Below are 26,595 nucleotides of genomic sequence, written 5' to 3' on the forward strand. Positions count from 1 at the left end.
ACTCATCAAGAAACAAAGGGAGAAGAATCAAATCAACAAAATTAGAAGTGAAAATGGAGAAATCACAACAGACAATACAGAAATACAAAGGATCATAAGAGACTACTATCAGCAACTATATGCCAATAAAATGGACAACTTGGAAGAAATGGACAAATTCTTAGAAAAGTATAACTTTCCAAAACTGAACCAGGAAGACATAGAAAATCTTAACAGACCCATCACAAGCATGGAAATTGAAACTGTAATCAGAAATCTTCCAGCAAACAAAACCCCAGGACTAGAGAGCTTCACAGCTGAATTCTACCAAAAATTTCGAGAAGAGCTAACACCTGTCCTACTCAAACTCTTCCAGAAAACTGCAGAGGCAGGTAAACTTCCAAACTCATTCTATGAGGCCAACATCACCCTAATACCAAAACAAAACAAACATGCCACAAAAAAAGAAAACTACAGGCCAATATCACTGATGAACACAGATGCAAAAATCCTTAACAAACTTCTGGCAAACAAAATCCAACAACATATTAAAAAGATCATAAATCATGACCAAGTGGGCTTTATCCGAGGATGCAGTTCAATTCAGTTCAGTCCCTCAGTTGTGTCCGATTCTTTGCGACCCCGTGAATCGCAGTACACCAGGCCTCCCTTCCATCAACAACTCCCAGAGTTTACTCAAACTCATGTCCATCAGGTTGGTGATGCCTTCTAGCCATCTCATCCTCTGTCATCCCCTTCTCCTCCTGCTCCCAATCCCTCCCAGCATCAGAGTCTTTTCCAATGAGTCAACTCTTCACATGAGGTGGCCAAAGTATTGGAGTTTCAGCTTTAGCATCAGTCCTTCCAAAGAACACCCAGAACTGATCTCCTTTAGAATGGACTGGTTGGATCTCCTTGCAATCCAAGGGACTCTCAAGAGTCTTCCCCAACACCACAGTTCAAAAGCATCAATTCTTCAGTGCTCAGTTTTCTTCACAGTCCAAATCTCACATCCACACCTGACCACAAGGATTCTTTAATATCCACAAATCAATCAATGTAATACACCACATTAACAAATTGAAAGATAAAAACTATATGATTATCTCAATAGATAGAGAAAGCCTTTGACAAAATTCAACATCCATTTGTGATTAAAAAAACCCTCCAGAAAGCAGGAATAGAAGGAACATACCTCAACATAATAAAAGCTATATATGACAAACCCACAGCAAACATTATCCTCAATGGTGAAAAATTGAAAGCATTTCCCCTAAAGTCAGGAACAAGACAAGGGTGCCCACTGTCACCGCTACTATTCAACATAGTTTTGGAAGTTTTAGCCACAGCAACCAGAGCAGAAAAAGAAATAAAAGGAATCCAGATTGGAAAAGAAGAAGTAAAACTCTCACTGTTTGCAGATGACATGATCCTCTACATAGAAAACCCTAAAGACTTCACCAGAAAATTACTAGAGCTAATCAATGAATATAGTAAAGTTGCAGGATATAAAATCAACACACAGAAATCCCTTGCATTCCTATACACTAACAATGAGAAAACAAGAGAAATTAAGGAAACAATTCCATTCACCATTGCAATGAAAAGAATAAAATACTTAGGAATATATCTACCTAAAGTAACTAAAGACCTATATATAGGAAACTATAAAACACTGATGAAAGAAATCAAAGAGGACACTAATAGATGGAGAAATATACCATGCTCATGGATTGGAAGAATCAATATAGTGAAAATGAGCATACTACCCAAAGCAATCTACAGATTCAATGCAATCCCTATCAAGCTACCAGTGGTATTTTTCAGAGAACTAGAACAAATAATTTCACAATTTGTATGGAAATACAAAAAACCTCGAATAGCCAAAGCAATCTTGAGAAAGAAGAATGGAACTGGAGGAATCAACTCGCCTGACTTCAGGCTCTACTACAAAGCCACAGTCATCAAGACAGTATGGTACTGGCACAAAGACAGAAATACAGATCAATGGAACAAAATAGAAAGCCCAGAGATAAGTCCACACACCTATGGACACCTTATCTCTGACAAAGGAGGCAAGAATATACAATGGAGAAAAGATAATCTCTGTAACAAGTGGTACTGGGAAAACTGGTCAACCACTTGTAAAAGAATGAAACTAGAACACTTTCTAACACTATACACACACAAAAAAACCTCAAAATGGATTAAAGATCTAAACGTAAGACCAGAAACTATAAAACTCCTAGAGGAAAACATAGGCAAAACACTCTCTGACGTAAATCACAGCAGGATCCTCTATGACCCACCTCCCAGAGTAATGGAAATAAAAGCAAAAATAAACAAATGGGACCTAATTAAACTTAAAAGCTTTTGCAGAAGAATGGAAACTATAAGCATGGTGAAAAGACAGCCTTCAGGATAGGAGAAAATAATAGCAAAGGAAGCAACTGACAAAGAATTAATCTAAAAAATATACAAGCAACTCCTGCAGTTCAATTCCAGAAAAATAAAATGGGCCAAAGAACTAAACAGACATTTCTCCAAAGAAGACATACAGATGGCTAACAAACACATGAAAAGATGCTCAACATCACTCATTATCAGAGAAATGTAAATCAAAACCACAACGAGATACCATTTCATGCAGGTCAGAATGGCTGCTATCCAAAAGTCTACAAACAATAAATGTTGGAGGGGGTGTGTAGAAAAGGGAACCCTCTTACACTGTTCATGGGAATGAAAACTAGTACAGCTACTATGGAGAAGAGTGTGGAGATTCCTTAAAAAACTGGAAATAGAACTGCCTTATGACCCAGCAATCCCACTGCTGGGCATACACATCGAGGAAACCAGAATTGAAAGAGACATATGTACCCCAATGTTCATCACAGCACTGTTTATAATATCCAGGACATGGAAGCAACCTAGATGTCCATTGGCAGACGAATGGATAAGAAAGCTGTGGTACATATACACAACAGAATATTAAAAAGAGTACATTTGAATCAGTTCTAATGAGATGGATGAAACTGGAGCCTATTATACAGAGTGAACTAATTCAGAAAGAAAAACACCAATACAGTATACTAACACATATATATGGAATTTAGAAAGATAGTAATGATAACCCTATATGCGAGACAGCAAAAGAAACACAGATGTATAGAACAGTCTTTTGGACTCTGTGGGAGGAGGCGAGGGTGGGATGATTTGGGAGAATGGCAGTGAAACATGTATATTATCATATGTGAAATAGATTGCCAGTCCAGGTTTGATGCATGAGACAAGGTGCTCAGGGCTGGTGCACTGGGATGGCCCAGAGGTATGGGATGGGGAAGGAGGTGGGAGTGGAGTTCAGGATGGGGTACACATGTAAACCCATGGCTGATTCATGTCAATGTATGGCCAAAACCACTACAATATTGTAAAGTAATTAGCCTCCAATTAAAATAAATAAGTTTAAAAAATAAAAAATAAATAGAGCGGAAGAAAATAAAAGAAGTTCCAGTTGAATATATGTTTGACTATTTCAAGGCTCACTAATTCAAGGTGGTGGTGGTTTAGTTGCTAAGTCATGTCTGACTCTTTTTTAAAAGATTTTTGTTTATTTATTTATTTTGGCCTTGCTGGGTCTTTGTTGCTGCACGGGCTCTCTGTAGTTGTGGCGAGCGGGGGCTACATTCTAGATGCAGGCCTCTCATTGTGGTGGCTTCTCTTGTTGTGGAACACAGGTTACAGGTGCATGGACTTCAGTAGTTGTGGTGCACTGGCTTAGTTGCTCTGCAGCATGTGGGACTGTCCCAGACCAGGGATCGAACCCATGTCTCCTGCACTGGCAGGTGAGCTCTTTACCACTGGGCTGCCAGGGAAGCCCTGTGTCTGACTCTTGCAACCTGATGGACTGTAATACGCCAGGCTCCTCTGTCCACAGGCTTTCCCAGGCAAGAACACTGGAGTGGGTTGCCATTTTCCTCCTCTAGGAGACCTTCCCAAACCAGGGATGGAACCCACATTGAACCTGTGTCTCCTACATTGCAGGTAGATTATTTACTGCTGAGCCACTAGGGAAGCCCACTAAGTCATAGGGCAGCCCATTCCACACAGTAACAGCTCTAAACAGAAAATTTGCTATTTATCTCCTCCTAACTTCTAAGCACCCCACTCCAGTACTCTTGCCTGGAAAATCCCATGGACGGAGGAGCCTGGTAGGCTGCAGTCCATGGGGTTGCTGAGGGTCAGGCATGACTGAGCGACTTCACTTCACTTTCACAACTTCTATCTGCTTTTGTGGAACTGTTGAGAGAAGTCACCATCTTTTGAATATGTGAAGACATCTATGCATGCCTGCTAAGTCACTTCAGTTGTGTCTGACTCTTTGTGATGCCATGTAGTCTGCCAGGCTCCTCTGTCCATAGGATTCTCCAGTCAAGAATACTGGAATGAGTTGCCACGCCCTGCTCCAGGGGATCTTCCCGACTCAGGGATTGAACCTGTGTCTCCTGCACTGCAGGCAGATTCTGTACCACTGAGTCACCAGGGAAGCCCAAAGACATCTATACATTTTGCTAAATCTTCTGTTCTTCTAAATGTTCTTGATAATGTCAACTGTTTTTATTCATTCACACATGATTTCCTGATACCTTTGTGGTTCCACTTCTTGAATTATTCTACACTGCTAAATTTATTTGTTCAAACCAAAGATACAAGTCATGTATCTGCTATAATATCACAACTTTTAAGGACTTGTGCAGGTTCAGTTACAAGATTTTCATTTAACTTTGTTCTATTGTTCTGTCTAAAATTCAGAGTGTTCTTTGAAGTATACTTTCCCACCTACTAAGGCATTTAGCTTTTCATTGCTATAAATAACTGCACGAGAATAGGCATTCAGCATTTTCAGTTCAGTTCAGTTCAGTCGCTCAGTCGCGTCCGACTCTTTGCGACCCCATCAATTGCAGCACGCCAGGCCTCCCTGTCCATCACCAACACCTGGAGGTCATTCAGACCCACATCCATCGAGTCAGTGATGCCATCTAGCCATCTCATCCTCGGTCGTCCCCTTTTCCTCCTGCCCCCAATCCCTTCCAGCATCAGAGTCTTTTCCAATGAGTCAACTCTTCGAATGAGGTGGCCAAAGTACTGGAGTTTCAGCTTTAGCATCAGTCCTTCCAAAGAACACCCAGGACTGATCTCCTTTAGAATGGACTGGTTGGATCTCCTTGTAGTCCAAGGGACTCTCAAGAGTCTTCTCCAACACCACAGTTCAAAAGCATCAATTCTTCGGTGCTCAGCTTTCTTCACAGTCCAACTCTCACATCCATACATGACCACTGGAAAAACCATAGCCTTGACTAGACGGACCTTTGTTGGCAAAGTAATGTCTCTGCTTTTCAATATGCTATCTAGGTTGGTCATAACTTTCCTTCCAAGGAGCAAGCATCTTTTAATTTCATGGCTGCAATCACCATCTGCAGTCATTTTGGAGCCCCCCAAAATAAAATCTGACACTGTTTCCACCGTTTCCCCATCTATTTCCCATGAAGTGACGGGACCAGATGCCATGATCTTCGTTTTCTGAATGTTGAGCTTTAGGCCAACTTTTTCACTCTCCTCTTTCACTTTCATCAAGGTTTTCTAGTTCCTGTTCACTTTCTGCCATAAGGGTGGTGTCATCTGCATATCTTATGTTATTGATATTTCTCCTGGCAATCTTGATTCCAGCCTGTGCTTCTTCCAGAAGAGCGTTTCTCATGATGTACTCTGCATATAAGTTAAATAAGCAGGGTGACAATATACAGCCTTGACATACTCCTTTTCCTATTTGGAACCAGTCTGTTGTTCCATGTCCAGTTCTAACTGGTGCTTCCTGACCTGCATATAGGTTTCTCAAGAGGCAGGTCAGGTGGTCTGGTATTCCCATCTCTTGAACAATTTTCCACACTTTATTGTGATCCACACAGTCAAAGGCTTTGGCATAGTCAACAAAGCAGAAATAGATGTTTTTCTGGAACTCTCTTGCTTTTTCCATGATCCAGCGGATGTTGGCAATTTGATCTCTGGTTCCTCTGCCTTTTCTAAAACCAGTTTGAACATCTGGAAGTTCACGGTTCACGTATTGGCTGAAGCCTGGCTTGGAGAATTTTGAGCATTACTTTACTAGTGTGTGAGATGAGTGTGGAAAATCCCATGGATGGAGGAGGCTGGTGGGCTGCAGTCCATGGGGTCGCTAAGAGTCGGACACGACTGAGCGACTTCACTTTCACTTTTCACTTTCATGCACTGGAGAAGGAAATGGCAATCCACTCCAGTATTCTTGCCTGGAGAATCCCAGGGATGGGGGAGCCTGGTGGGCTGCCGTCTATGGAGTCACACAGAGTTGGACACGACTGAAGCGACTTAGCAGCAGCAGAGATGAATGCAATTGTGCAGTAGTTTGAGCATTCTTTGGCATTGCCTTTCTTTGGGATTCAGCATTTCACCCTTAATTAAATATACTCAACTTTGATATAGATGTGCAGTTTCAAATGAACTGTTTAGACCTTTTTGGTTTATAAGTAAGTTATCTACTTACCTCAGGGGTAAGACTTCTGGCAATGATGGGCCCAATCATTCCAGGAATAGTGGCAAAGGTATTTGTGATGCCCAGGAGAATACCAGCATACCTGCAGAAACATTTTCATAGAGGTTTATTAATGTGTTACACAGGTTTTGGGGAGGGTGGGAATTGGACTTGTCTGTACTCCCTGCAACGGAAGTGCAGAATCTTAACCACTGAACCACCAGGCAGTTCCCCTGTGTTACACATTTAAGTAGCTTCTGTCCATAGAGAGCTACATTCCCATGCTGCACTCCTGTGAAATCTTATGTCTAAATGCAATGTCTTACTGAAATAGGACTAAATAGTTAGCTGCTGAAAACCTTGTATTTCAGTAGTTCTAACATCATATAGAGGAACACAGCCACTGAAATGATCTCTTTTACAGTGAAATGGAGACGTGACGAGATATGATTTTCATACAAGATGGTATCTAGATAGGAAGCTTCATGTATCTTAAAATTTTTGAAGTTAAAAAAAGAATTTGTTTCCTGATTATGAAATTTATGTCATTGTTAAAAATTTAAAATAAGAAAAATACTATGAAGAAAGTAAAGTTATTTATAATCCTTCTATATAGATACAATCAACAGTAACATTGTGGTAAATATCCTAATTTTTTCCTGTATATATTTTAATATATCTAATAACATAATAATATATTATTATAGAAATGAGATATCAAGCACAGTTTCACAACTTATTTGTTGAACTTATTGCATGTCTTCCTGTAGCTAAATCCCTGCATATTGTCCCAGAAATAGACAAACTGAGTTTCATTTGAAACTGTGTGTAGATGACAAAAATGCCTATTGATAAAAATTCTTTTCAGAATCTTTATTGTCCTCAAAGCTGGTACTTCATGTTTTAAGAGGTAATCATTATCTAATTCAAGTTTGCTAATTTTGACCCCATAGTCTCCCTGAAAACTCATGTTTTATTCTCCTTTATTATTTCTAGTGCAACATATATGCTAATTCAATATATGCTGACCAGAGAAATGGTGTGTGACCTGCAGTTGGTCAGGTCCCATACCTGGTCCTATGGGGCTCTGGCTGCACCGGCTGCTGGAGCTTTGTCCCCTGGAGACAAAGGGACAAAGTACCTTCTCCTGGGACTTGATTCTGAAGGATCATACAGTATGCAACATTTTGGATTACATGCTAGGGTTGCTGAACAGTATTCTAAGTTGTGTGTATTAACAGAAGAACTTGGGATTTTGTCTTGCAGATGGCCCTACAATTCTAAACTTTGTAGACTGAGGCATCATTTGATATAGTCCTATATGGCTCAGATGGTAAAGCATCTGCCTGCAATGTGGGAGACCCAGGTTTGATCCCTGGATTGAGAAGACCCGCTGGAAAAGGAAATGGCAATCCACTCCAGTACTCTTACTTGGAAAATCCCATGGACAGAGGAGCATGGTAGGCTACAGTCCATGGGGTTGCAAAGGGTCGGACATGACTGAGCGACTTCACTTTATCTCCCCTGTATTTCCTGTACACTGGTAGTATCTATGGGCTTCTTTGGTGGCTCAGACAGTAAAGAATCTGCTTGCAGTGCAGGAGACCCGGGTTCAATCCCTGGGTCAGAAAGATTCCCTGGAGAAGGGAATGGCAGGCAACCCACTCCAGTATTCTGACCTGGACAATTCCATGGACAGAGGAGCCTGGCAGACTACAGTCCATAGGGTCGTGGCAGACTACAGACTTGAGATCCTAGAGGGTTTATTGTATTTAGGTTTGATATTTTTAGCATGAAAACTCAATGGTGGTGGTAGAGTTAAAAATTAGTTAATCAAATAAATTATTTTTTATAAAACTCACCTGTGCTGTGTGCAGTGTTTAGTCGCTCAGTCGTGTCCAACTCTTTGCGACCCCATGGTCTCCAGCCTCCTCTGTCCATGGGGATTCTCCAGGTAAGAATACTGGAGTGGGTTGATATGCCCTCCTCCAGGGGATCTTCCCAACCCAGGGATCGAACCCAGGTCTCCCACATTGCATGGATTCTTTAGTATCTGAGCCACAAGGGAAGCCCATGAATACTGGAGTGGGTAGCCTATCCCTTCTCCAGGGGATCTTTTCCACCCAGCAATCGAAACGGGGTCTCCTGCATTGCAGTTGGATTCTTTACCAGCTGAGCTACCAGGGAAGCCCAAAAGCCACCAAGTTATATGCAAAGGCCAATTAGAGATTTTCAACTTTTTAATGAGATAATCAGTGATATTATAAAATAAAATTGTGGTCAACATTAAAGAAGCTTGGTATTAATTAGACCACATAGTCTTATTGTGGGATGATACTGTTTCTGTTAGGTTTAGGATCCTCAGTACCTCAGTTGCAGACCACTGATCTGAAATTCCTCGCCCCATTTTAGACATGGAAAAGTGCCTGCTATGGACAGAACTGTGTCCTCCCCCAACCCACACTTGCAATGTGACTGTATTTGGAGACAGGGCTTTTAAGAAGCAATTGAGGTTAAGTGAGGTCATAAAGATAGGCTCCCAACCTAACAGGGGTGGTGGCCTCACCAGGAAAGGACGAGAGGCAGGCTGCTCTCTCTGTTTCTGTGAGCTCCTATGGAGGAAAGGCCACGTGAGGACATAGTGAGAAGGTGAGGGCAGCCCTCACCAGAATGCAACCCAGCAGGCACCCTGACCTCGGACTTCTAGCCTCCAGAATTGTGAGAAGATCAGTTTCTGTTTTTTAAGCTGCTCAGCCACATGGTATTTTTGTGGCATCCTGAGTTGATCGACACAGTGCCTAAATAAAATATCCCGCTAAACTCAATTCAGTTATCTATAAACATTACAAATTTTATGTTCAAAACTGAGGTAAACAGTGTACACAACAAAACGAAAGAGCTCAGAACTTTTTGGCTTATGCCCTTTAGGGAGCAGATCTTAAATTAACCAACCTTGGCAGAACTTGTCCTTTTTTTTTTTTTTTTTTTTAAAGCATTAACACCTTGGCAGTAGGAGGAAATGACTGCAGTGTTGCCAGGCCTTTTCAGTGACAGATATTAAGTGCAGATGAATGTTGTGAAATTCTAAATGTCAGCACCAAGAAGCTCATTCAAGTATTTATATTACACTAGGCAAGAAAGGCCATGAAAGATTGATGAGAGCCTGGGGGAAAGAAATTGTTGTATGGACTCAGCCTGGATTCTGTGCTATTGGAGCCTTAGAATTCTGTGGGGTTAATAGTTAAAAATCTATTCAAATCCTTTGAAATCTGAGTAACAAAATTATCCATAGAAAATATATATCTTAGTCCACAGAAGAAAAGGTTTAGAAAATACCATGTCAACATATATTTACATGCTAACAGGACTGATTGCCTATTGAAAAACCTTATGCCAGGCAGGGTTCTAAGTAGTTTTTATATCTTATCCCACTTTAACAGTAAAAGGAACCCCAAGAGGAAGGTTATCTTTACTCTATAGATAAGAAAGAAAGAAAGACTATAAAATGTTACTCAATTTGTCTGGTTCCAAATCAGTACTTAATATTGGATTGTTATCACCTATAATGCTGGGGCTTGTAGCAAAAAATTAAGCATGAGAAAACTGGTCTTTCCTACGTTCTGAATTCAGCGATGACTGTTTTCAATAAGGCATTGTTACAGATATATAAAATATCCATCAACAGAGGAATGGATAAAGAAGATGTGGTACATATGTTCAATGGAATATTACTCAACCACAAAAAAGAAAGAAAGAATGCCATTTGCAGCAACATGGATGGGCATGTGGAATCTAAAAAAATGGTACAAATGAACTTATTTACAAAACAGAAATAGAGTCACAGATGTAGAAAAGAGACTTACTGTTATCAGGAGGGGAAAGGAGGAGAAAGACAAACTGTGAGACTGGGACTGACATACATATACTACTATATATAAAAAAGATAACTAGTAAGGCTCTATTACATAGCACAGGGAAGTCTACTCAATACTGTATAATGACCTACATGGGAAAATAATCTAAAAAAGAGAGGATATATGGATACATATAATAGATTCATATACATATACAGCAAATTGATTCACCTTGCTGTCCAACTAATACAACATTGTAAATCAACTGGACTCCAACATAAATTAAAAAAATAAACTATAGTTTATTATTTTAACCTCCTTGAGGATAGAATCTGGGTGTGCCCAGGACACATACCACTTTGGTCAATAATAATCTGTTGAATACATTTTTAAAAATTATGTCTTATTTTCCCACAATTTATTGACTATTCTCAGAATAAGAGGGAAAAGGATGAACTAAAATTGTTGATTATGAAGATACTCCTCAAATGTGTAAGAAATACATCACTCACCCTAATGTCTTCTTTGGAACATAGTCGATTCTTATCACAGTTTCTAACCAATTATAATTATAAGGCATGAAGAAGATCCAAGAGTTCAAGCCATTTTAATAGTAAACACCAACTACTGCTGTCACCCACCCATCCATCCATTCATTTAACAAATAATTCTTAAATTTTATTTATTTATTTATGTTTGGCCGAGCTGGGTCTTCACTGCTGCGTGGCATTTCTCTGGCTGTGGCGAACAGGCACTATGCTTCACTGCAGTTCATGTGCTTCTCACTGCGGCGGCTCACTTAACAAAAAATTCCTAAGTATGTCATTTGTGTCCACCACTATAGAGCATCCTTGTGTCCAGTAATGAACTAAACATAGCTCCTGTTCTCAAGGAGCTTACAGTTTACTTAATGAGAAAGACTATGGGTCAAAAATGTAATACAACTTAGTCGCCAGAATAAGGGGCTTCCCACGTGGCTCAGGAGTGTGTCAAGGCTGTATATTGTCACTCTGCTTATTTAACTTATATGTGGAGTACATCATGAGAAATGCTGGACTGGAATCAAGATTGCTGGAAGAAATATCAATAACCTCAGATATGCAGATGACACCACCCTTATGGCAGAAAGCAAAGAGGAACTAAAGAGCTTCTTGATGAAAGTGAAAGAGGAGAGTGAAAAAGTTGACTTAAACCCAACATTCAAAAAACAAAGGTCACGGCATCTGGTCCCATCACTTCATGGGAAATAGATGGGGAAACAATGGAAACAGTGACACACTTTACTGTCTTGGGCACCAAAATCACTGCAGATGGTGACTGCAGCCATGAAATTAAAAGATACTTGCTCCTTGGAAGAAAAGCTATGCCAAACGTAGACAGCATATTATAAAGCAGAGATATTACTTTGCCAACAAAAGTCTGTATAGTCAAAGCTATGGTTTTTCCAGTAGTCATGTTTGGATGTGAGAGTTGGACCATAAAGACTTGGACATAAAGCACCAAAGAATTGATGTTTTTGAACTGTGGTGTTGGAGAAGACTCTTGAGAGTCCCTTGGACTGCAAGGAGATCAAACCAGTCAATCCTAAAGGAAATCAGTCCTGAATATTCATTGGAAGGACTGATGCTGAAGCTGAAGCTCCAATACTTCGGCCACCTAATGTGAAGAGCTGACTCATTAGAAAAGACCTTGATGCTGGGAAATATTTAAGGTAGGAGGAGAAGGGGATGACAGAGGATGAGATGGTTGGATGGCATCACCAACTCAGTGGACATGAGTTTCAGCAAGCTCCGCGAGATACTGAAGGACAGGGAAGCCTGGTGTGCTGCAGTGCGGGGTCTAAAAGAGTTGGACACGACTGAGCGACTAAACAACAACAACAGGTGGTTCAGTGGGTAAAGAATCTGCCTGCCAGTGCAGCAGATGCAAGGGATGTGGATTCTATCCCCGGGTTGGGAATATCCCCTGGAGGCGAGCATGGTAACCCACTCCAGCAGTATTCCTGCCTGGAGAATTCCATGGACAGAGGAGCCTGGCAGGCTACAGTCCATAGGGTCACAAAGAGTTGGACACAACTGAGGCGACTGAGCATGCATGCATCATCATGGGTATCTTCTTTACTCTTCAGGTCTAATCTACTGTCAAGTCACTTCTATTGTACTTACAAAGATCTCAAATCTATCTACCTTTTTACATCTCTTATCTCCATTCTAGGCCATCACCACCTCCTCCCTGGGTTACTGCAATAGCCTCCTAATTGGTTTTCTCTGCTTGTATTTGTTCACACAAGAGTGACCTTAAAAGTGACCAGAGAAGGTCACTTCCTACTTGCTTTGGATACAATCTAAAATACTTACTATAGGCCCCTACTTACTCCCCAGTGGCTTTCTTCCCTACATCTCAGCCACAAGTGACCTCTCAGTTAAGTGAAATATAGAGTTTTGGACTGAATGTCTATGTGCTTCCAAAATTCATATGTTAAAGTCTTGACCCTCAATGTGATTGCATTTGGAGACAGGCTCTTTACGAGGTGATAGAGGTTAAATGAGATCATAAGGAGCGGGACTCTAATCTGACAAAGCTGATGCCCTTATAAGAAGAGTGAGAGACATCAGAGCTCTCTCTCTGCACATACTCATGCACATGTACCCAGGGAAAGGCTGTGTGAGCACAGGGCAAGGAGCTGGCCCTTCTGCAAACCAGGAAGAGTCCTCACCAGAAACCAAGGTGTCGGCACCTTGATGGGAATTCTAGCCTCTAGAACTGTAAGAAAATTTCTGTTGTTTAAGGTACTCAGTCTGTGTGTTTTATTCTGGCAGCCCAAGCAGACAGAGACACACACCAATTTCCTCTTCCTGCCATGTAAATTCTCCTGTCAAGAACACTACTTCCTTTTTGCCTAACTTCTTGCTGATCGTTGAGGCTTTAGCTTAAATAAGTATCAGTTCCTCAGAGAGAACTTCCCTTGCTCCCTGATCTGCCTTATGCCCCCTATTACATTCTCTTACTTTCTCTTCAAAAAGTTAGTTTTTATTTGTTTCTTTCATGTCCACCACCCTAGACTAAGGGTTCCACAGGCCAGAGCTGGGCTGTTTTGGCTGACACTTAGTAGGTAGGCACGTGATAAGTATTTGCTGAAAGAATGAATTATCATCATAACTTACTACAATTATTTTTTATTGTTTCTTTCCCAAACTAGACTGATTGCCTTGTGAGCAGGAGCTGGGTTTTATTTTCTATAGTGCCATGTGGAGGGTTGAATGTACAACTGGTACTATATAGACATTTGTTGTATGCACTAGAGGACTGGGCCAGCCCTGGGCCTCATGCTTGAAAACACAGGGGTATAAAGGATCCTTTAAATCCTTGATGATCTAAAGACATAGATTCTGGTTCACTAAGTCTGGAGAGATTCCTGAGAATCTTCATTTTGCACAAGCTCTCATGTAATGATGCCAGTGGTCCATGGACCACAGTCTGCATAGATAAGAATACTCTAAATCTTTCATAGTTTTAACTTTCTATGATAAAATTATACACTGTATAAACTATACACTGTATACACGGCACGTAGGAACTATGCGCTGTATACACAGCACGTACGAACTATGCACTGTATACCCTGCTTGTACGAACTACGTGCTGTATACACGGCACGTACGAACTATGCGCTGTATACGCTGCATGTATAAACTATACACTGTAGTTTATAAAAACAATGTCACTCGTTTAACTTACTTCCAGGGAAATCCTTTCCAGATTCCTTTTCTAATCAATCGCATAAGGGAACATATTTCAGTCCTGTAATTATTGCGATGCCTTGAATCCTTTTCTGTAATGAGACTTAGTCTACTTTGTGAATACCACGTCCGCCTCAAGTCCCGAGCAGAGATGTGTTTAGGCCCTCGGGCTCCTGCTTGGGCCCTTCCACTGAAAAGGCTTCTTACTCCTTCACTCCTTCCATGTCAACGGGCTCTAAATTATTCCAGTTATGCTTGTATCCGATCTTTCAAACTGTCACTATATTTAACAAGGTTTTCTTGAGGTTAATTTACTTTTCAAGTATTCTTCTTCTCTTTCCTTACTATGTTAAGCTCCTTTAGTTTTTTTTAATTAAAAAAATTTTTTTGGTTGCCCTGCATGGCATGTTGGATCTTATTAACAGCTCCCTTAACAGGGATTGAACTTGTGTACCCTGCACTAGAAGTGAGGAGCCTTAACCACTGGACCACTGGGGAATTCTAAAACTCCTTTAGTTCTAAACTCAACAACATGTATACTTAACATTTTCTAGCTTGTAAAGTTCACAAAATTCTTCCCCTGTTTCTCATAAGAAAGAGCATTAAAGCAAAATGTTGATTGACACACAGTAAGGTCAATACACAAATAGTTTTTTAGAAAGGATTTTCTCATCATACTGAATACGAAAATCTGTTTTCCAGGCTTCCCTGGTGGCTCAGTGGTAAAGAATCTGCCTGCCAACACAGGAGACACCAGTTTGATCCCTGGTCCTGGAAGATGCCAGTACTGGGAAGCAAATCACCCCAACTATTATGCCTGTGCTGTAAAGCTCAGTACCTGCAACTACGGAAGCCCACGTGCCCAAGAGCTTTGTTCTGCAGCAAGAGGATCCATCACAACGAGAAGCCTGCACACCGAAACTAGAGTCAGCCCCACTCACCACAATTCAAAGAAAGCCCACACAGCAACAAAGACCCAGCACAACCGAAAATAAATAAATAAAATAATAAAAGAAGAAAATCTATTTTCCTTCTTCCGTGCATGTAATTGTTCGACAGCACTGCCAATGGCCTTGCACAGTACTGCCGGGGGTCAACAGGACAGACGTGGGCCCTGAACCCTCAGAGGTGACAGCACAAGAGCTTCTGCCTGGCTATCTTTTGTTTCAAATTGGTTCTTGGCCCTTTATCCAAGTGTCATTTCTTTTCTTTCCTTGGTTCCCCACTGTTAAGGGTATGTAGATGGAAGCTCCTGTTTTTTTGAGTATGATCATGTACATCAACCACTCAGCAACTATGGACTGGGGGTGCTTCGCCTTGTGCAGAAGTTGTGATATGGATATATAAGATGTCTCAGTCTGAGAAAGCTCCCAAACAGATTGGGGCAAGAAGAAAGAGAAGAGTTACATTCAGAAATAATTACAAATCAAGCTATGAACAAGGAATGTCAGGTCCATGAATCAAGATAAATTGGAAGTGGTCAAACAAGAGATGGCAAGGGTGAACGTCGACATTCTAGGAATCAGCGAACTAAAATGGACTGGAATGGGTGAATTTAACTCAGATGACCATTATATCTACTACTGTGGGCAGGAATCCCTTAGAAGGAATGGAGTAGCCATCATGGTCAACAAAAGAGTCTGAAATGCAGTACTTGGATGCAATCTCAAAAACGACAGAATGATCTCTGTTCATTTCCAAGGCAAACCATTCAATATCACAGTAATCCAAGTCTATGACCCAACTAGTAACACTGAAGAAGCTGAAGTTGAACGGTTCTATGAAGACCTACAAGACCCTTTAGAACTAACACCCCCAAAAGATGTCCTTTTCATTATAAGGGACTGGAATGCAAAAGTAGGAAGTCAAAAAACACCTGGAGTAACAGGCAAATTTGGCCTTGGAATGCGGAATGAAGCAGGGCAATAATAGAGTTTTGCCAAGAAAATGCACTGGTCATAGCAAACACCCTCTTCCAACAACACAAGAGAAGACTCTACACATGGACATCACCAGATGGTCAACACCGAAATCAGATGGATTATATTCTTTGCAGCCAAAGATGGAGAAGCTCTATACAGCCAACAAAAACAAGACCAGGAGCTGACTGTTGCTCAGATCATGAACTCCTTATTACCAAATTCAGACTCAAATTGAAGAAAACAGGGAAAACCGCTAGACCATTCAGGTATGACCTAAATCAAATCCCTTATGATTATACAGTAGAAGTGAGAAATAGATTTAAGGGCCTAGATCTGATAGATAGAGTGCCTGATGAACTATGGAATGAGGTTCGTGACATTGTACAGGAGACCAGGATCAAGACCATCCCCATGGAAAAGAAATGCAAAAAAGCAAAATGGCTGTCTAGGGAGGCCTTACAAATAGCTGTGAAAAGAAGAGAGGCAAAAAGCAAAGGAGAAAGGGAAAGATATAAGCATCTGAATGCAGAGTTCCAAAGAATATCAAGAAGAGATAAGAAAGCCTTCTTCAGTGATCAATGCAAAGAAATAGAGGCAAACAACAGAATGGGAAAGACTAGAGATGTCTTCAAGAAAATTAGAGATACCAAGGGAACATTTCATGCAAAGATGGGCTTGATAAAGGACAGAAATGGTATGGACCTAACAGAAGCAGAAGATATTAAGAAGAGGTGGCAAGAATACACAGAAGAACTGTACAAAAAAGATCTTCATGACCAAGATAATCATGATGATGTGATCACTCACCTACAGCCAGACATCCTGGAATGTGAAGTCAAATGAGCCTTAGAAAGCATCACTATGAACAAAGCTAGTGGAGGTGACGGCATTTCAGTTGAGCTATTTCAAATCCTGAAAGATGATGCTGTGAAAGTGCTGCACTCAATATGCCAGCAAATTTGGAAAACTCAGCAGTGGCCACAGGACTGGAAAAGGTCAGTTTTCATTCCAATCCCAAAGAAAGGCAATGCCAAAGAATGCTCAAACTACTGCACAATTCCACTCATCTCACACACTAGTAAAGTAATGCTCAAAATTCTCCAAGACAGGCTTCAGCAATACGTGAACCGTGAACTTCCAGATGTTCAAGCTGGTTTTAGAAAAGGCAGAGGAACCAGAGATCAAATTGCCAACATCTGCTGGATCATGGAAAAAGCAAGAGAGTTCCAGAAAAACATCTATTTCTGCTTTATTGACTATGCCAAAGCCTTTGACTGTGTGGATCACAATAAAGTGTGGAAAATTCTGAAAGAGATGGGAATACCAGACCACCTGACCTGCCTTTTGAGAAATCTGTATGCAGGTCAGGAAGCAACAGTTAGAACTGGACATGGAACAACAGACTGGTTCCAAATAGGAGAAGGAGTACGTCAGTGCTGTATATTGTCACCCAGCTTATTTAACTTATATGCAGAGTACATCATGAGAAACGCTGGACTGGAAGAAACACAAGCTGGAATCAAGATTGCCGGGAGACATATCAATAACGTCAGATATGCAGATGACACCACCCTTATGGCAGAAAGTGAAGAGGAACTAAAAAGTCTCCTGATAAAAGTGAAAGAGGAGAGTGAAACAGTTGGCTTAAAGCTCAACATTCAGAAAACGAAGATCATGGCATCTGGTCCCATCACTTCATGGGAAATAGATGGGGAAACAGTGTCAGACTTTATTTTTTGTGGCTCCAAAATCACTGCAGATGGTGATTGCAGCTATGAAATTAAAAGACACTTACTCCTTGGAAGAAAAGTTATGACCAACCTAGATAGCATATTCAAAAGCAGAGACATTACTTTGCCGACTAAGGTCCCTCTAGTCAAGGCTATGGTTTTTCCTGTGGTCATGTATGGATGTGAGAGTTGGACTGTGAAGAAGGCTGAGCACTGAAGAATTGATGCTTTTGAACTGTGGTGTTGGAGAAGACTCTTGAAAGTCCCTTGGACTGCAAGGAGATCCAACCAGCCCATTCTAAAGGAGATCAGCCCTGGGATTTCTTTGGAAGGAATGATGCTAAAGCTGAAACTCCAGTACTCTGGCCACCTCATGTGAAGAGTTGACTCATTGGAAAAGACTCTGATGCTGGGAGGGATTGGGGGCAGGAGGAGAAGGGGATGACAGAGGATGAGATGGCTGGATGGCGTCACTGACTCGATGGACGTGAGTCTGAGTAAACTCCGGGAGTTGGTGATGGACCGGGAGGCCTGGCGTGCTGCAATTCATGGGTTCGCAAAGAGCTGGACACAACTGAGCGACTGAACTGAAGCTATGATATACAGCATAAAATTATAAACTGAGAAAAGGAAGAGGAAAAAAAAGCACAAAGGTCTGGAAAGGCTTTATGAAGAACTAGGATGTGAGCTGGGGAGGATTCATATGGATGGGGAGGAAAGGAAACGGACAAGAGGCTGAGAATGAATCCCAGTGGAAGGCATTATGGAACAGCAGACAGGACTCTGCCTGGAGCCAGGCATACAAAGACTCTGATCCTGAGGCGCCTTTTTGGACTTCTTACACAAAAGAAGAAACTGGATTATCTAGAAGTATTTATTGAAGGGATGGGAGACTGAGGATTAATAGGAATAGGAAGATTCTGAGGTAGTCTAGGTGTGAAAAATTGGGGGTAGGGGGTAGAAGACTACTTGTCTTTTCTCTAAAAATAAATATCGTTTGGGAACGCATGTACACCCATGGTGGATTCATGTCAATGTATGGCAAAACCAATACAAAATTGTAAAGTAAAATAAAAATAAATAAATAAATTAATTAATTAAAAAAACCTAACTACTTTTATTGAAAAAAATAAAAATAAATAAAAATAAATATCATATTCATTATTTTTAAAACATTACATGTACCAAATCCTCTGGGTTAAAATATTCACACAGTCCCCCCATCTACCTTGTGTCAACTGGCACAAAAGAATTCTAGAAGAATGTGGCCCAAAGAATAGTTCCAGAGAAATAGCTATTTAAAGAATTTGGGCTTAAAAGTAGGATCCTAGGGGAAGTTTTGGCTCTATCATTTATTAGCTGAGTGATACAAATGAGTCACTTGACCTCTCTGAATCTGAGTTTTCTCAGTCATAAAACAGGTCATGAATGCCTTTCTCAAAGGGATGCTTTAAGGATCAAACAAGATAATGTTTGTGAAGATGGTTTATATGCTATCAAGTACTAAACAAATATATTTGCACATAGGTAAGATCATAATTGGACAAACAACTTGGTCTGGTCTTGGGCATTCATCCAACCAACTAAATGCTCACCATGGGCCAAGCTCCATGGTGAGCCCTGAGAATGTTAAGACTCTGAAGAACTCTGCCTTCACAAAGGTCCTATTCTAACTGGGCGGTGTATGTAATGTTTTTACAGAGGTGATGATAGTTAAACGTTTAAATTTAAAAACTACTTCATGCTTTAATTATTATGTAAACTGAAACTTCGTTTAAGGATTTAAGTCAGTCTTAGGGCAGTCAAATTCATAGACACAAAAAAATAGTAGAAAGGCAGTTGCCAGGGATTGGGGGTGAGGGAGGAAGAATGGGAGTTAGTGTTTAATGGGTCCAGGGTTTCAGCTTGGGAAGATAAAAAAGAGTTCTGGAACGCGCTTCCCTGGTGGTTCTGTGGTAAAGAATCTGCCTGCCAATGCAGGAGACGTGGGTTTGATTCCTGGTCCAGGAGGATCCCATGTGCCTCGGGGCAGCTGAGTCTTTGTGCCACAACTACTGAGCCAGCAGACACCCTACAGCCCTTGTTCCACAAGAGAAGCCAGCACAACGAGAAGCCAGCACACTGCAACCAGAGAGCAGAACTTGTTCTCCCCAACTAGAACAAAGCCTGAGCAGCAATGAAGAACCAGCATAACTAAATAAAGAAACAAATATTTTTAAAAAATAAGAAAAATAAAGAGTTCTTGAATGGATCATGTTGCTGGTTGCACGACAGTGTGAATGGATGCACTTAATGAAGGGATAATTAGGAAATATGGGATGGACATGTACACTCTGTTATATTTAAAATGGGTAACCAACAAGGACCTACTCTGTAGCACAAGGAACTCTGTTCAGTGTTATTTGGAAGCCTGGGTAGGAGGGGGTTTTGGGGGAGAATGGATACATGTATATATTTGGCTGAGTCCCTTAGCTCTTCACCTGAAACTTTCACGACATTTTTAATTGGCTATATCCCAAAACAAAATTAAAAGTTAAAAAATAAATAAATAAATAAAAATACATGAGAACTTCTAAAATATTTTTAAAATGGTATCAATAGTAAAGTTTATGTTATGCATAATTCACTACAATTAATGATGAATAATGATTAAATAATGATTAATAATTTAAATAATAACTTAAAGTTAATCTGAACCAATCTTAAATCAGTACTCACGAAGGAGCAATGTCCAGATGGTTGATGCTAAAGCCAGAAGAGCAAAAGCCTCCCAGTGTTGTTGATATGGTTAGGAATGCAACAGCCAAGGAATAATCGCAGCCTATAAATCCTGCGGCGACCAGGAATATCGCAGGCCCAATCATCCCTGGAGTTAAAACGTTATAGAAAGAAAAAAAAAAACAAGCCACAGCATTAGTATTTGCTTGCTCTTCAATATAGCATAAATCTGAGATTTGATATTACTGCCACCTACTGTAGAAACATTGTACTGCCTGGAAGATTCAGCTTCAATCATAGTTTCATAAAGGAAATCAGTCCTGAATATTCTTTGGAAGGACTGATACTGAAGCTGAAACTCCAATACTTTGGCCACCTGATGCGAAGAACCGACTCATTTGAAAAGACCCTGATGCTGCGAAAGATTGAAGGCGGGAGGAGAAGGGGACGACAGAGGATGAGATGGTTGGATGACATCACTGACTCAATGCACATGAGTTTGAGCATGCTCCAGGAGTTGGTGATAGACAGGAAAGCCTGGCATGCTGTAGTCCATGGGGTCGCAAAGAGTCAGACACGACTGACTAAGTGACTGAACTGAACTGAACTGAAATAAAAAGTGCTGGAAAATATATGGAATTAATGAAACTATTATAAAAGTTAAAAAATCTCTTTATGCAATGTTATTAAATTTACATGTGACCAGGACTCAGCTAAAGTTCTACAATGTTTGAGAAAAAAGCAAGAGAATGACTAAAACATATAGTTCCAGAGAGAGGCAACAGTTGATACAGAACATGATTTAAAATTCACATTACCAAAGAAGGTAAACTAAATAATAAACTTTGTTAGATAAGGTTAGGAAAATACTCCATCTAGGTTTTGACAACTGAAAGTGGTATGCAGAGTTTATTACAGGCAGTTAAGCATCACATAAAAGTAATATAGGAAGGAGTGTAACGAGCAGCTGCTGTGTTTTCTGTGCCTATAGCAGGACCATCCAGCAACTCTCTGTGATGATGGAAATGCTGTATTTGTAGATACTGCAATCAAGGAACTTATTAGTTGTCTTACATCGTTTTAAAATTCACTTTTCTGAAATTAGAGTCTGAAACATGATTATTTAAGGTTCCTTTGAGTTCTTTGATTTATGGGTCCTCATTTGCTATAATGATGCTAGTATATATTTTTGATTGAAATTTAAAATAGAAAAGGGATGGAGACTTTCTTATTTTCATTGCAAACTTAGAGTTGAAAACAAAATGATTTATAAAAATTCTGGGGAAGATATTTAGCAAAGCAAGCCATTTTTTTAATAGCTGTAAGAGTATGGTAGAGATAACAGGATATTATAAATCTTAATCCTCAAAATGCATCATTCAAAAAGAACCATCTTATACAGACATGTACTACGTGTGCTAAAATATATTGTTTTGATATGTGAACAAATAACTAATATTATCACTTTTACTTTGCCTTTCAATGTAAACACAGTAAATAATTATAAACCAAAACAACATGATTCATTTTTACGTACCTATAAGGCTAAAAACTCTTCGAACCCACAGAGTTGAAAAATTCCACCTTGCCCTTAAATTGTCAGCAGCTTGACCCGACAGGATCATACATAACCAACAGCCTAAATAAGGGACTGCAGATAAAAACCCATTCTGGAAGGAAGAAGAAGATCCAAGATTAATTATGGAGGGAAAAAGAACCAAAATCACACACACACACACACACACACACACACACACACCCCTACCACCACATGAAAGCAAATACATAGCAGCATTCTGCTAATTTTTATATAATACAGTAAATAAGTTCAGTTTTTAGAAGGATTCCGGGATTCAGCTCAATGCAGTCCCAAAGAGCCTGTCTTACAGGGAACCAGAGCTCCCCATAGTCTAGTTTGCTTAGAGTGATCTTGAATGCTATTTTGGGATTTGGGCTCTAGCTTCAGTGAGAGGATGTATTCCTATTAGCCTAGGGCTTTCTCCCACAGGACAGTCTTAATTTATTTATTTTGAAAACATTTTTAAATTATAAAATAAAATTCAGAGAAAATCACATAAGTCAAATGCACAGCTTAATGAATTGTTTTCAAGTGAGCACCATCCAGATGCTGTTAGAAACTGCTCTCTTCCGGCTTCTTGCTTGAGGATGCCCAGACCTACTTCAACTGCATCAGTGCCGGGCGCTGCTGAAGGTGAAGAGACAGAAGAGGAGCCCAGGGCTGCTGGCTCCCCCTCCTCCACCCAGCCCTCCGCCCCTATCCAGGGTGACGAGGACACACGGAAGAAGTAGATGAGGAGTTGCTCATCGGACTTTGTCCCCTCTGTACTGGGTCCCTGTGACTCTCCGGGCCGTGGCCCCAGTGGCCCTGGCCCACCCAGCTCCCTCTGCTGATGTCTAGTGGTTTCAGTTCTGTCCTTCTGTCTAAGGCAGGATACGAGGGCCCCAAGCTCTATTCCTTTCCACGTCTGACATGGGGTTTGAATGTTGCGTGTTGTCTTTTTTGTTTATTTTGTTCTGAAATTAAAGTATGCAACATAAAGAAGATGCAGTTTGAAAAAACAGTGCCTGGAAAAATAAAAAATAAAAAAACAGTGCCTGGAGCACTTGCACATGCTTGGAGCAGAGGACAAAGGTGGTGGGTGATAGAGAGAGCTCTATTTTTCCCCTCTTCTCTTCCTCTACAACACCACCTAAACAAAATGAAAAAACCATGAGATATGAAACAGCATGTCTCATGGAAATGTGTTATTCATTCTGATTTGACTGCTTTTCAGGAAATCACCCATTCTGTAAAATGAAGAAAGCATACTCAAAAAAATTTCCCTTTCTTCTATTCGTTTTTCCTTTAAGCACAACCTGAGGTCCAAGCCTAAATGGCCCAATTTTGATAAAAACAAAGGTTTTTCAGAAACAGACACAGACTTAAGAGAATGAACTTATGGTTGCTGGGGAGGGGGGAAGATGGATGTAAGGGATAGTTAGGGAGTCTGGGATGGACATGTACACGCTACTGTAGTTAAAATGGATAACCAACAAGGACCTACTGTACAGCACAGGGAACTCTGCTCAACGTTATGTGGCAATCTGGATAGAAGGGAAGTTTGGGGGAGAATAGATAAATGTATATGTTTGGCTGAGTTCCTTTTCTGTTCACCTGAAACTATCACAAGATTGTCTGTTAATTGGTTATACCCCAATACAAAGTAAAAAGTTAAAAAGAGAACACTTTAGTCTGAGAGAGATGGGTACACCTGTTAGAGATGTACAAACACAAAAAAGGTAGAAAGATATTTTATCACTGATATTAAAATCTGGTAATAATACTTGTTTTTCCAAGAAGAACAATTATTATTATTCTTATATTTTAATTTGTTCTGTAGTTGGTTCTGGATTTTTGTTTCTTTTCTCTCTGTTGCTATAGTTGTTGATTTTGTTATTTTATTATTACCATTATTATTATTACTAATTAATTTATTATTAACTATTTTATTATTACTATGAACTCTCTTTAAGCTTTTGAGAAATATTTTTTATTTACTTTTTTATTTATTAAAATTATTTTAACTGGAGGATAATTACTTTACAATATTGTGATGGTTTTTGCCACAGTTCAACATGAATCGGCCATAGGTATACATGTGGCCATCCCATCATGGTAATAATTTTATCTAATAAATAAATTCTATTTGTCTAATAAATAAATCCCATCTATCGAATAAATACATTCCATCTAGTAAATCTGGTAATAATTCTATCTAAGTATATTAATGGAATAGATCAGCAAAATTTGTTAATATTTTAAATTTAAGTGTGCTTAAGAAAAAATTTAATTTTTTATCACAATTTGTGATCTATTTTCAGATGTTGTATGCTTCTAGTTCAACTTCTTTGGTTGAATTTTTTTTTTTTCTGGTATTGAGTAATTTCTTCTTTAAATTTATTCCATTTAGAATTTTGCATAGTGGGGGACTTCCCTGGCGGTTCAGTGGCCAATACTCTAGCTCCCAAAGCAAGGGGCCTGGGGTTCAATCATTGGTCAGGGAACTAGATCCCACATGCCACAGCTAACAGTTCACATGCTGCAACTAAGACCCAGTTCAGCCAAATAAATAAATAATTTAAGTAAGAGATACTAAAAAAGAATTCTGCAGAGTGGGATGACATCTGTTGTTTGTGGCAGAACCTTACACAGAATAACTGTAACAAATAGAGAAGAGAGTTTTCTGATCTTGGCCTTGTCCTCTGCTGGGCTAAGACCAACAATCACTAGTTACTTTTTCCACTTAAAATTGCAGTGGTAAAAACTCAACCTAAAACTGCTAAAATCTTCAACATTTATACCACATATATACGTCCATGTGCGTCTTCCATAGTTATTAAGCATTCTGTTCAAGGATATAGTCCCTTGTATTCATTTATTTAAAAAATTGATTCCAAAATGTTAATATTCAAAATAGGCCAACAGATACTGCTTCAACTCTCACTGAGTTGTAAGAAATAGAGACACTAGGAAAAAATGAGGAAAAAGTAAAAGTGATGATAATTAACAAAACTGAACATATAACAAAGCAAGCTTATAACAAATGATCAGATCTTTAAACTTTTAAATTAATGAGATTATAATTTTAAATACAATGCATCTCAAATCAAGCTTTATTTTGAACACAGGCTGTTTTATGAATGTAGTATGCTGATTTTTCAAGGAAAAAACATTAAAAAAGAAGCTTCTATATAACAAAAGAATTATTTTCAAACTCTATTCACATTTCTTTAAATTTTGATTCAAAAAGAAAAGGCCTCTTTTTGTTTGTTTTGTTTTGGTATGAAAATGTCAAGAAAAAAGATTCTAGTTTTTTTTTTAAGATTCTAGTTTGAAAGCCTCTCATTACAGAACTAAAAAAATATTAATGAAAAATAAATGAAGGCAATTAAGTACATATACTAATTACCAGTCAGCTATTGATACTGCATTCTTTTTATAGTTCTCCTGGGAAATTTTCGAAAAGAAGGATCAAGTGGAATGATCCTTAAATTTGCATGCAATTTGTCACTACTGCAGGAGACGACAGTCAAACTCTGTCAACAGAAAGCTTAGGAAAAATGAAGTTGCTTGCAACAAATCCATTCCAAGCTATGGGTAAAGCCTCAGTTCAGTTTGACTTCTGTTAACGCAAATGGTGGATATATTTCAGTATAATGGATTTTGTTTTTCAAAAGTAGCCGGAGGAGTTCCTCACAGCTTAGCTGTCTAGGTGAAGTTTAAGGTTTGGTCCACGTGGCCAACGTTTTCAGTATGCTCTGGAAGTGAGGTGAGTGAAAGGTTCATTTTAACAGTGTGGATAGCGTTAGGTCCAGGTAACCATTGCAGTTGTGCAGTCAGCCTTACTATCTACATTCACCACCCAGGCTGCTACTTTTTCTTCCAGTGTTTCCACTCTGGCTCAGTAATAGTTCTTGGGGGAATATACCGTATTTTCTTTATCTGTTCATCAGCAGATATCATTTGGGTTGTTTCCACCTCTTGGTTATTATGAATAATGATGTTATAAGCTTTTGTGTACATGTACATGTCTTTGCGTGCACATATGTTTTTAGTTCTCTTGGGTATAGACTCAGGAACGGAATTATTGGGTCATAATAACTTCATGTTTAACTTTTGGATGAACTGCCAAACTGATTTCCATGGCAGCTACACTTCACATCCTACCAGCAATGTATGAGGGATCTGTTTCCTCTGCATCCTTACCAGCACTTGTTATTTCCTGTTTTATTTTTTTTTTATTCTAATAGGCGTGAAGTGGCATCTCATTATGGTTTTGAGTTCCATTTCTGTATCGAATAATAGTGTTGAGCATCTTTACATCTGGCTTATTGGTCATTTTCATATTTTCTTTGGAGAAATGTCTATTTAAATCCTTTGCCCATTAAAAGAATTGGGTTACTTATCTTTTGATTATTGAGTTGTATAAATTCTTTACATATCTGGAATACTTAATCCTTATCAAGTATATGATTTGCAAATATTTTCTCCCATTCAGTGGGTTTTCATTCTTGATGATATCCTTTGAG

General features: G+C 39.6%; 1 protein-coding gene across 3 annotated transcripts in view; it reads right to left on the reverse strand.

Annotated features, from left to right (window-relative positions):
- Positions 1 to 26,595, reverse strand: part of SLC17A5 (solute carrier family 17 member 5) — an 89,511-nt gene that overhangs the window by 11,238 nt on the left and 51,678 nt on the right. For 2 of the 3 annotated variants that reach the window (XM_040239041.1, XM_040239042.1), the window contains exons 8-10: positions 22,043 to 22,175; positions 20,506 to 20,653; positions 6,554 to 6,644 (exon numbers count right to left, since the gene is read on the reverse strand). In XM_040239041.1, coding sequence (XP_040094975.1) covers positions 6,554 to 6,644; positions 20,506 to 20,653; positions 22,043 to 22,175 — 372 coding nt within the window. The remainder of the gene's footprint in view (positions 1 to 6,553; positions 6,645 to 20,505; positions 20,654 to 22,042; positions 22,176 to 26,595) is intronic. The other variant, XM_040239043.1, reaches the window with a different exon arrangement.

This window comes from Oryx dammah, unplaced genomic scaffold (assembly GCF_014754425.2).
Source record: "Oryx dammah isolate SB20612 unplaced genomic scaffold, SCBI_Odam_1.1 HiC_scaffold_4, whole genome shotgun sequence".
In the NCBI taxonomy this organism is placed as follows: Eukaryota; Metazoa; Chordata; class Mammalia; order Artiodactyla; family Bovidae; genus Oryx; species Oryx dammah.